At 46.7% G+C, this 12,732-nt stretch overlaps 1 protein-coding gene across 1 annotated transcript in view; it reads right to left on the bottom strand.

The window, feature by feature from the left end:
- The window catches only part of LOC147881500 (uncharacterized), a 237,949-nt gene that overhangs the window by 56,019 nt on the left and 169,198 nt on the right, over positions 1-12,732 (bottom strand). Inside the window, exons 17-19 of the mRNA XM_087402306.1 lie at positions 11,552-11,741; positions 10,550-10,704; positions 10,315-10,383 (exon numbers count right to left, since the gene is read on the bottom strand). Of these exons, the coding sequence (XP_087258432.1) occupies positions 10,315-10,383; positions 10,550-10,704; positions 11,552-11,741 (414 nt within the window). The remainder of the gene's footprint in view (positions 1-10,314; positions 10,384-10,549; positions 10,705-11,551; positions 11,742-12,732) is intronic.

Here is a 12,732-nt window from a genome sequence, read left to right as displayed (position 1 = left end):
TCACCCACAGAATGGAGGAGGTGATCAGTTCATTTCGAGGGGGGGATCCCACCATTGGCTGGGGTCACAAGGGAAGCCACCTATACCCATCACAGACCCAGGTGTTTGGCACACTTATGGATGCTCTCTTTATGATGTCCCAATGTAGGCACCTGACACCCAGCACTCCTGAAACCCCTGATCTGCAAAACAACCACTCACAACATCAGAACTGAGCAGGCTGCTCACCACCCAACCATGACATCTACGGGATGTGATCCCGAATCAGAAGATGTCCCCTCCGAGCCACGAGCTGAGCTACTGGCACGAACTCCCAATCAGATCCAAACCAACCTGGTGTCCCATACCACCAGGTGGCGCTGTGAAGCCCTGGATCTGTCACTGGGCCTTGGGCTACGCTAAGATGCACGCGCGCGTCCGCGACACAATCCAGGATCAGACCCGGCACCTGGGAACGAGACTTGCTCCCAACTGCACACTGAGAACTGAACCCCCTGGACCTCTTTTATAGACTCGGGCCCCGACGCCAAAAATAGCGAAGACCTATAAATAGTTCGTACCCTTGCCACTCAACCCGAGAATCAAGCCTGCCTAGCTCTAAGCCTCCCCAGGCTAACCTGAGCTAGTTCTGTGTACCTAGTACACGTCAGATACCAATCCGTGCACATGACATACTCCCCCTCCTCTAAGAACTCACTCCTGAGTTCGCTAAGAAATCTGGAAATGTTCTTTGGAGGTTTTGTAATGTCTCCCATGTTGCATCCTCCTCAACAGGATCCTTCCACTTAATCTTGTATTCCGTGATAGTACGATTTCGAATCTGTCTTTCACGAAATTCAAGAATAGATTCAGGTTCGTGAGGAATAAAAGTTAAATCTGTAACTTCTATAATCTCATGAGGAGAAACAAGTTGATCTTCTACACCCAAGACTTCTTTCAGTCTACTGACATGAAAGACTGGATGTACTTTAACATCAGGAGGCAATTCTAGTCGATATGCAACTGGTCCAATTCTTTTAATGACCTTGAATGGGCCACAGTATCTGGGGGATAATTTCGGAACCAAACCAGTACTTAGGCTCTTGGATTCCTTAGGAATTCTCAAATATACCATCGTTCCTTCAGAAATCTCTCTGGGTGAACGATGTCTATTAGCATAAAATCTGTCCCGATCTTGGGCACTTCTAATAGACTCCTTGGCAAACTGCAACATTTCCTGCATATCTAGCAAGAAGTTCTTAGCAGCATCATTTTGAATCCCTTTTAATCCAACCATAACTGGTGACTTAGGTTGAAACCCGTACATAAGCATAAAAGGACTATAACCTGTACTAGAATGCTTTGCACTGTTGTAAGCAAATTCAATCATAGGTAGATAATCTTCCCATGAAGACTGTCTCTTAGATACATATGCCCGAAGCATGTCTTCAACCAACTGGTTGACCTTTTCTGTACTGCCATCAGATTGTGCATGATCCGAGGAACTCATACTTAGAGTAGTTTCCAACTTCTCAAATACAAGTGTCCAAAAGTTACTTGTAAACTTTGAGTCCCTGTCACTGACTATGTCAGATGGCAAACCATACAGCTTGAACAAGTGGTCCACAAACTCGTGAGCCAACTGAACAGCTGAAATAGTTGTTCTTGTAGGTAAGAATCTAGCCATTTTTGTCAAACGGTCGACTATGACCCAAATAGAGTCATGACCCTTGCGCGTTCGAGGTAAACCAGTAATAAAATCCATGGAAATACTTTCCCATTTATTACCTGGAATCTGTAAAGGCTGTAATAAGCCCGCGCTTCTAAGGCGTTCAGCCTTAGTAACCTGACAAACTCGGCAACCTACTACGTAGTTCTCTATAAATGCACGCATCTTAGGCCAATAAAAGGTATGCTTCACAAGAGACAGAGTCCTATGTATACCTGGATGTCCCGCACTAGGAGCATCATGACACTCCCAGAGAATCTTGGATTTAAGGTCCAGAACATCAGGCACACAAATCTTTTCATTCCGGAACAGCAAGCCATTCCTAATCATCCACTGACCTCCCGCCGCCTGTATCCTAGGTGGCACAATCCCTGAGTCCTGGTCAACCATGGAGCTCCCATCCTGGACTCTCTGCCAATAAGAACTGAATTGACTATCAGTTGCGTATAGCCCTCTCAAGGATTGAAATAGGTCTGAGGATATTTCCGTAAATGACAAAGCATTTACAAACTTAACTCGACTTAAGGCATCCGCCACACTATTCAACGAACCCTTACGATAACGTATTTCGAAATCAAAATCCTGCATTAGCTCTGCCCATCTAGCTTTCCTTCCTCTCAATTCTGATCCATCACACACATACTTAATTGACTGGTGATCAGTCAATACAAGGAACTTTGAACCATACAAGTAGTGTCTCCAAACCTTGAGAGCATACACTACTGCATAAAGTTCCTTCTCAAGTGTGGGCCAACGATACTGGGTGTCGTCTAGCTTCTTACTCTCAAAAGCTACAGGTCTGCCCTCTTGGAATAGAGCTGCCCAATGGCATAATCACTTTCATCGGCCTCTAAAACATAAGGCCGGGTAGGATCGGGTAATGCAAGAACGGGTGCTTCCTTGATAGAAAACTTCAAGGTTTCAAAATCCTTGTTCATTGCATCATTCCAAGGGATCGGCTGAGTAGACCTGCGTCCACGACCTTTCAATATGTTGGTCAAGGGTGCCGTGATATGTGAATAATCACGCACTGACTTCCGAAGAAATACCGTAAATCCTAGGAAAGAACGAAGTTGTTTCACAGTCTGAGGGATAGGCCATTCTAAAACCTTCTGGATACGATCCAGATCAATGCTAATACCTTCAGAAGAAATCTTGTGTCCTAAGTAAATGATCTCCTTCATAAAGAAGTCACATTTACTCATCTTGGCATAAAGCTTATGCTGTCTTAGAACAAGTAAGACAACCCGGAGGTGTCCTATATGATCCTCAAGCGTTTTACTATATACCAAGATATCATCTAAGAACACAACAACAAATTTGCCCAGAAAATCCCTGAACAAATCGTTCATCATCTGCTGAAAAGTAGCAGGAGCATTGGTCAAACCAAAAGGTAATACGAGGAACTCGTAATGACCATACCTAGTCCGGAATGCGGTCCTATCTATGTGTTTAGCATAGATACGGATTTGATGATAACCCGTACGCAAATCAATCTTAGTGAAATACTTCGCTCCGGCCAAACGGTCTATCAAATCATCAGAACGAGGTAAAGGATAGCGGTTCTTAATTGTGACTTTATTTAATCGTTTATAATCTATACACATTCTCCAGGAAGAATCTTTCTTCTTTCTTAAGAGGACAGGTGCACCCCAAGGTGATTTACTTGGGCGGATATAGCCCATATTCAGGTAATCCTGAAGCTGGATAGCTAACTCATCCTCCTCTACCTGGCTCATCCTATAAGGTGGTACACTGATAGGTTGAGCCCCTGGGACTAAGTCTATGCGATGATCTACTGCCCGTTCTGGAGGTAAACCTTCCGGCAGTTGAGCTGGGAATACGTCCTTAAAATTATCTAACAACATTCTCAATTCCCGGTGTTCAAACACACTTAATTCATTCTTGTTAATTACCGAAACAACAAATGAAGAAAGTGGAATCAAAACACACTGATAGACATCATAATGAGAATTGTTTAATATATTCCGAAGCTGCATCGCAGATACAATAGGCCCCTGAGAAGGGGGGATTTGATCACACTGAATACAAAATTGGGTGTCCTTATCTACAAAAGAAAGCGTATGCTCCGTCCATCCGATCTGAATATTGTGGGTTTTAAACCACTCTATCCCGATCAACAAGTCTACATGCTCTAGATGCATAACATAACATGTGAGAGCTCAAGTGTAGGCCTGAATCCGGATAGGAAGCGCTTCAACCTTGCGATCCCAAAACTGCTTCCCAGCTGGAAGCTGCACCTCGTAGGTGTGGTCGCTAGGCACTGTGGACAGCCCCATCTTCTGCACAAATTTGTAATTAACAAAATTGTGAGAGCTGCCCGGATCAAAGAGAATGTGAACCTGTTGGTCCCTAACTTCTCCATAAACTCGGAAAAGATCATGGGAACCAAACAACGAAGTATTAAAGGTACAATTACAAGAAAGGAGGCAGGTAATGACATTTACTGAAATACCTGTCATCGTGACTTGGTTGGCTCCCTTGGCTGCGGTACGTGGACCCGCCTGGAGCTTCGGTCCTAGCACCAATTTTTGGTTCTTCCGCTTAGGACACTCATTCTTTGTGTGGCCCCGCTCCTCGCAATAAAAACATCGGCCTTCTTTCTTGAGCCTGAGAGTGCGAAGGAAACGGGCCTTACCATTCTTTGCTAGAGTTAAGCTTTTCCTGGAGGCGTTGTCCGTAGACTTCATCTCCCCAATACCAGTCGCATGCTGAAAGAACTTGCGTTTGTTCTTTCCACTCGTTTCGGTAACTGTGGTTGCCTTGGTACCGGCCATGGTATCATCATATATGCGCGCATATGTCATGGCCTCCTGCAATGTTGTGCACTTGTTGTTCTTGATCTGCAACTTATAGGAGTCTGGCAAACCATCCACGAAGAAACCTAACAAGGTTACTGGATCCATTTTAGTGGCCCTGGTTTGCAGATCCCTAAATCTTTGAAGATAAACTTCAAAGGTCAAATTCAATTTTGACATATCGAGGGCCTTGAGCTTGCCGACGATATCGTAGTCATCTTCCTTCTTCAGGAACTCCTTCCTGAAGATGCCCTCAAAATCTGTCCAAGTATCAGGCTTAGGCTGGAGTTCTTTCCACCATAGCAAGGCTTTACCTGACATAAACCCTGCTGCAAGCTGAATCTTTTTCTCATCTGGATAGGGGTGGAATTGGAAGTGTACCTGCCACTTGTGCAACCAAGTGTCAACTACCTCCTTTGTTCTTGATTTTTGGTCACCTGGAAAAGGATCCGGAGTTATATTCGGGCCTAGCACTGAAGCCATGGCATCCACATGCGTGAGTGCCTGTACAGTGCTAGCCAGAAGAGTGAGAGTTGCTTGTATCCCCTGGAGTTGGTGTGTCAACCCCGATTGATTAGCATTGACCTGCTCGAATTTGCCATCAAGAGCAGTCGTAAATTCACTGAAGGCTTTTTTGGTTATCAGGTCGTCATAGAGACCCTAATCCTCCTCTCCCACAGGAGTGTAATCCAAGTCCTGCTCTCCCATGGTGAACTCGGGATTTGGAGCATCAGACATGGCTGAAATCTGATTTGAATACGAACTGAGAGAAATAACTGACTAAAATGAAGCACAGAGGAGGATGGAGCAGAAGAAAACCGTCCCGAATGAAGCTGACGGAAGGAGATGCTGAAATCTGGCGAATCGAAAGACCGCGAGTCACGGAGCCTCCCCCAACCCGCAAGCCGGATGCGCGTGCTGCTGTAGTAGCTGTACGGTCTGCTGATGCAGGCCGTACGGTCGCTGACGTGGCCTGTACGGCTACTGACGCAGGCCGTACAAGGGCTGACGGAGGCCGTACAGTGCTGACGTAACTGTACGGCATCCGTACAGTTCTGCAGGTACAAGGCGCAGTCGCAAATCGGTGCAGCAGCAGGTGCAGGGCTGGCGAAAACAGTCCGTACAGGCTGTACGACTGTTGCAGGGCCTCCGGAGGCTGTGCAGGCTGGCGCAAGCAGAGATCGGATGCAGGGGTCTGCGCGAAGCAAGGCGATGCTGACGCAGGCAGCGTACGGACAAGGCTGGCACAGGAATCGAGGTAGAGGCTCGAAGCTTGAGGCTGGTTGTGGGTAGCCTAGCACCCTGCCCCCACCTATATAGGGTGCAGGGCTGCCTTATTTGGAAGCTGAGCTTCCAAAAAAAGGCCAAGCCCCTCCAGCTTTGGAGGGGTGCTTTTTCGAAAAAAGCACCTCCCCCCTGCGCAGGCTGCACGCAGCCCTAGGCGCAGGCTGTTCGCAGCCTGTTGCGCAGGCTGTGGACAGCCTGTTGCACAGGCTGTCAAGCCTCTACTAGCCCCGTCTACTCCGCCCCTTCCTAAACACTGCATCACCGCCTCCCTTGCTGTCTTTTTTCTGCACATCTCTCCTACTTTTCTGCTGTATTTCTCCACCCTCTAAACTTCTCTCAGAAGCCTTCAGAAATTTCGACTCTCCCTCTCTCCTATTCTTCTTTCTTTTCCAGATATCTCTTCACCCCTTCTACCCCAGGTAGCCAGCAAAAACGCAGCAGGAAATTTCGAAATTTAGGGCATACCTGAAAGAGAAATCCGTCAAAATTCTCGCATCAGAAGTTCCTACCTCAGGAGTTGGCTCTGATACCAACTGACACATCCCAGCACTCCTGAAACCCCTGATCTACAAAACAACCACTCACAACATCAGAACTGAGCAGGCTGCTCACCACCCAACCTTGACATCTACGGGATGTGATCCCGAATCAGAAGATGTCCCCTCCGAGCCACGAGCTGAGCTACTGGCACGAACTCCCAATCAGATCCAAACCAGCCTGGTGTCCCATACCACCAGGTGGCGCTGTGAAGCCCTGGATCTGTCACTGGGCCTTGGGCTACGCTAAGATGCAGGCGCGCGTCCGCGACACAATCCAGGATCAGACCCGACACCTGGGAATGAGACTTGCTCCCAACTGCACACTGAGAACTGAACCCCCTGGGCCTCTTTTATAGACTCGGGCCCCGGCGCCAAAAATAGCGAAGACCTATAAATAGTTCGTACCCTTGCCACTCAACCCGAGAATCAAGCCTGCCTAGCTCTAAGCCTCCCCAGGCTAACCTGAGCTAGTTCTGTGTACCTAGTACATGTCAGATACCAATCCGTGCACATGACAGCACCACCTGATATGTCCACTATGCCCAAGCCCACCACTTGCAGAATGTGTGGGCTGGCTTCATAAGTGAAGAGCAGAGGACGATGAGGGGTACAAACTGAGCATTTTGATCATGGACAGGAGGTTCTGCTCCGGCCCTAGCCGCCATATGTCACGGCTTTCGACCCTCATGGAGTACCACCACCATAGTACTGATACACAAGGCAAGTGACCCCATCGATACTGGGAACTATCACACTCTCATGATTGGCCACACACTAGCCAAGATCTATGGATCGATACTGGAGAGGGAGATCACTAGAGCCATACAAAGGACATGGGCAGTATGCTCTAGGGTATGCACGTTTTCGAAGACAACACTCCACACTAGACCACATCTTCATCCTGAGGACTATCATTGAGGAGGCGAGGTCGAGACGCTGGAAAGTCTATGCTTGTTTTGTAGACTTTCAGAAGGTCTTCGACACTGTCCTGCCATCCCACATGATTAGGAGACTATAGGATATGCAGATTCCAAAGGTTCTGATCTGGGGAGTAGTGAGCTTATATGAGCCCATCAGAGGAGAGTTCGTGTCCCAAGAGGCCTATCAGACTGGGTTAAGAGCCCAATCGGGGTAAAGCAAGGATGCCCTCTCTCACCGACTCTCTTTGGGCTCTACATTGATGAGATTACATCTTTCATAGACCATCTAGGAGGCGAGGGAGGACCACTAGCAGACTTGATGATACAGATTCTACTATACGCGGATACTTGGGTGCAGTTTTCACGATGACCCACGCAGCCAGAGCATGACTCACCCGAGGGCACGGTACTTTTGCCGACTAGAGCGACAGTGCTTTCAGGCGCACTTCCAAGATCCACCGAGGAAGTGTTGGCTTTTCGACACTCTAGTGAGGCCGACTGCCATGTATGCAGCACCTTTTTGGAAGTGTGATCTTTCAGCAGCAGAATGGAGGAGATTTGAGTAGCTATAGGTGATTATGGGCTCTAGGATGATTCAGAGTAAGCCCTCGGTCCCCCATCAGATAGTACAGGCAGAGTTTGCCATGACCCCTCTCCAAGTTGATGCCATTTTTCAGACAGTGACTTTCCTGCAAAGAGTTTGGGACCTACCTCGCGATAGACTTCCGAGGCTGGCACTAGAGTCCTCCATACCACTAGCAAAGAGTGAGGTAGGTATAGCATGGTTTGCACGCATCACCGCATGGTTTGCCAATCATGGCATTCACATGGATCCGCTTCCCCCATCTCAGTATAGCATTGATGCACCGCCTGAGTTGATCCCACGGGATGAGATTAACGGCCTCATACGGTTAGATCTCCTCCAGCTCCACACATCTTGCACTTGGGGGGGGGACCAGGAGTTCCCCACCAAGACCCAGCTCTACTATGACCATTTTCTGAGAGTATCAAAGGATGGGCTCATCATCAGACCTCAGTATCAGAGGAGTCTCACACACGCTGAGGATTGCCATTGGACAGATGCGGGTCTCATCCCATCAACTGAGGCTCGAGGTAGGGAGAGTTGTAGGCATACCTAGAGAGCAGCGGACTTGCAGGTTGTGCACGATGGGGGTGGTCGAGAAAGAGGAGCACTTTCCATGTGTCTACCCAACCTACTATGAGATTTGAGGGCGCTACCACTGCCTTTTTAAGAAGGGACACGGCTTTGGCCCACTCTCACGACTGATCCAGTTCTAGGACCAGGTCTGTATTGGGCTCTACCTGATGGAGATGCAACAAGACAGGGAGACGCTACTACGACATATCAGAGAGCAACAGGATGGGACCACCGCACCAAAGGGTACCGAGGTAGACCGAGCGCAGAGGTCACGGATTTCTATGCATTTGACTCAGCTCCAGGGCACTCTGGGGTAGAGGAGGAGGAGCTAGCTGACATGAGAGATATATGGATCGGTGGAGAGAGCCGACACAACATTGCTAGACGAGGGACACAGAGACCGTACACGACGCGACAAGCGACTAGAGCACACAAGATCGTGGTTCAACCTATTTCAGCTCTCCTCAGGGGAGATCGATCGAGATGAGGCGTCACCCTTGACATAGCCGATCGGATCTAGAGATCAAGGAGACCACGCCCTCCACCACCACGGAAGACAACCCGACAGAGGCAGATACGTGAGCTCTTTGCATCTCATCAGAGAGCCACCATGGAGCCCGGATATGTGGAAGCGGTTGATGCACTTCGGACTCTAGCTCTGAGCACTTGATATTCTCATGCCACCCTCATGCTATTTTGCTACCTTTTTGCTATTTTGTACTAGTATAGCATTTTAGTACTCAGCAAGGGTCTTAGCCAGCCCTTTTGCCCCAACCCACAGTGGTCTGTAGGAGTTACTTGATTCTGTACTTTGTCCCATAGGCCCGCGAGGCCTCCTACGGACGTTAATCTCTCTCTGTCTCTCTCTCTCTCTCTCTCTCTCTCTCTCTCTCTACATACATACATGCATGCCTGCATGCCTGCATGCATGCACGTACGCACGCACTCACACACACATATATATAAAATCTCTCTATGTGTGCGTAGGCTTGTTTTCCTAGGATTATGTTTGGCAGGTAGATCTGCTTGTTTGGTCGATCTGCCTCTAGGCCAGACTATGCTCACTTCTTTTCTTGGTGTCGCGTTTTGGGCACTGTGGTCATTATATCATGCCTGTAACATTCGACTATCGGGCATCTTGGGTGGACATTTATCATTTCTTTCGTTCATGCTTGAATTGCTCTCTCCACCAAGATGCACATTCTCTTGGAGACCTTCCTCTGGTGCAGTTAGAAGTGTTTTATCAGTGTTTCCAGTTTATGAGTAGTAGCTGTTTCCCTTTGGGACAGCTATGAATGTACAGTTCTCTTAATGAAATAATTTCTGTTATTTTTAAAGCATTTACACTTGACTAAAAAGAAAAATGTGTGTACACACACACATGTATGTATATACATACATGTATTTATATACATACATATTGTGTGTGTGCATGTGTGTGTGTGTGCTGATGATTCTTTCTTTACCCCGAAAAATACGCCCCATGATCTTGGTGCCTTGATGCAAGCCCTCTCTATTTATGGTTTGGCAGCTGGTCTTCATGTTAATTTTCAGAAGTCTAAGCTGCTCTCTTTGCATTCCAAAGACTGGCAAAGTCTATTATGGCCCGGGGATATCATTCCACCCACTCAGTTTGTTCGTCATCTTGGTTACCCTTTGGGGTGGGAACTCACTCGCCGACAACAAACTGATTGGGTTTTGGCTAAGCTTCGGAAAAAGCTTGAGTATTGGAAACTGGCAACCTGGCCTTTGCACGTTCAGCAGAAATTATTGAACAATTGAAAGATGGATAACCATTATACTAGGCCAGATCCTTGAAACCTCGTTAAACCATAATAGTTGACACACTAAAGGTTCAGTTTCAAAGTGGCCATGATTTTACCTGTTCTACATCGGCTGCTAGTCGGATTACTGCAGGAAATACTTTCCTGTAAATATTCTCATCATGCACCTGAGAGCAACATAAGACATTGTGACTGCAATAGAAAACCCACAAGAAGCTCAAAAAAAAGGAAAACATGTTTGGAGAAAACCTAGCTAGCTTAAAATTGCAGCATATCAACCAGAACTTAAAAAGAAAGGAATCCATCATGGAGAAACCGAGTTTCAGAGCATACGCTAGGGCTTTCTCCACTTTGTCTGCGAGCCGGACCTTTGGCAGCATTTCCCATCATCAGTAGACACATGGCATGCAGGAGCTCACAAGCAACCACTTTTGTACTCCGATCATTTGCAGAAAGTGCAAGGTCCACAATTCTTGGAAGTAACGAATCTGAACATCACAATTCAATCAGGAATTCCAATACAGATTTCAGGTTTGCAATGGCAAGCAGAGAAAGTAAGTAGCATTTTGTGAGCTTTTCATAAGCATGTTTCATATTGGCAATGTGTGGAAGGCACAAATAACAGATGATTTTGTATGCATATGTTGGTCGTTTTAGTCACAGAAGAGAACATCCAGTGTAGAAAATAATGACTTCTATTAAAAACGACCAAGAGCAAAGTGTGTTTATCTTTCTTACCATAATTATGCTTGATGGACAGAAATGTCAAATTGAACCATCATTTATCTTCCACCATAATTAGTGGGAGGAGGAGCTGGAATCACAAGGGGAGACAACCAGGAGGAAAGAAAAGAGGAACAGAAGGAGGAGGTGCAAGGGCAGAGAAGATTAATAGAATCCTGTTCGTTCTTGGTGTGAAGGCTCTTAGCGGGTAAGGTGGCGAAGTGGTGAAGGAAGGGGGCAGAGGACAAAAGGTACATTAAAGAAGCCAGAGATGGGGCTGCTGAAAATTAGGACCCGTATGGAGCAACTAAACACCCTTAGGATCCTTTGGGGTATTTTCACCATAAGTGGCTCGCTTCTTTTTTGACTTTCTTAAAATTTAGATCAAGTCAGTCACTTTTAACAAATCTGTAAATGATTATCTACAAGCAGCACTCTTAGCCAAACTCCTCAGCAAAATAATGACACAGAATCTTGGCAGGAGAAACATATTGAGCTAGTATAAGAAATGCCATCCCAACATAGCACAACAAAACAGAAATGGAATCCTTGCACATGATGACTACTCAACCGAATTTAAGGACATGCACTTTTGACTGGTGTGCACCTCACCTAGCCAGATGTCAGATTTATCGTCCCTGAATGGAAGTGTAAACTTAACTTGGTCTGTTGTATCCCAAGCTAAGCCGCCAGTCCCAACAACTTGAAGGAGATTCACATCTGGGACAAGAAGATGAGCATGCCTCCCGATACGACCTAAAAACTTCTGTATCCGTATTTGTGAGCGCTTGACAGCATCTGGCTGCAATATAGTAATAATTGTGATTAAGTAAAAAGAAAATGTTTTGCAGCTTTAAGAATTATAGATACCACCAAACTTCTTTTCATATAAGTTCTATGCCATTTCCAAACATCTATTTCGAGAAAATCTGGAGTGGAAAACGAAGCGCGATCAAGCAAGGGATACTTGCCTTGGCTGACACATGAGCAATCTACAAATCCTGAATAACAATTGCTATGCCATGATGTTGAGTGAGCCAATATGGAAGAACATCTTAGTCTGCTGGACGAACTGCTAGTGAGCGCACATCATCTTTTTAGTGCTCTATTGTGTACTGTCTGTAGAATCCACCAATGCCCATCTCCATCCTGCTCAGTCCCAAGGAAGCCAAGAAAGGGCAATCCCATCAAAGAGCAAGAGCCACTAATCAGGGCAAAACTGAGAGATCTATGAAAGCTTGCCCAAGGAGGGACCAATGACAGCAAGCTGGAAGTACGTCTTTCTGTCCAAGTCAATACTTGGAGGAAAGGCTGGGTGGGATTGCTGGCCACCTTGATGCCGGCCATGTTCTTGGAGAGCAAGCAGAGATGCTTGCAAGTTATGGCTGGCTTGTGCGTAACAAGTGGAGTTGAGGTGACTCACCTCAACTTCTTGCAGGCACTTCCCTCAAGACCTCTCTTGTGAACAAGTGTGAGAGAATCACCATGCACAATTGCACAATATGAACTCAAGATTAGTTCACACACATGAAGAACATGAAAATGAACGAAGGAGACCACATATAGACGTTGCCTCAAACAGGCAGAGAAACCCCAACAGACTTTCCAGGTAGCCATGCACTCCTACTAAAGAAAGTCGGTCGACTTTCCGATGCTACTCCAAGTGATGGAAAGAGTTGAAAACACCAAACGACAATTTGATGATAGAAAGCCCGTGCAACCCCACCATTCAATTGGGCGGCCAAACCTACCAGCAAATGCCACTTGTTAGCTGACTACCACATCAACCAATT

Source organism: Dipteris shenzhenensis, chromosome 31 (assembly GCF_047967505.1).
Source record: "Dipteris shenzhenensis isolate YYH24624 ecotype China chromosome 31, Dip_SZ_1.0, whole genome shotgun sequence".
NCBI lineage: Eukaryota > Viridiplantae > Streptophyta > Polypodiopsida > Gleicheniales > Dipteridaceae > Dipteris > Dipteris shenzhenensis.
Note: the sequence above shows the minus strand (reverse complement) of the source record. Positions and strands in the feature narration are given on the sequence as shown.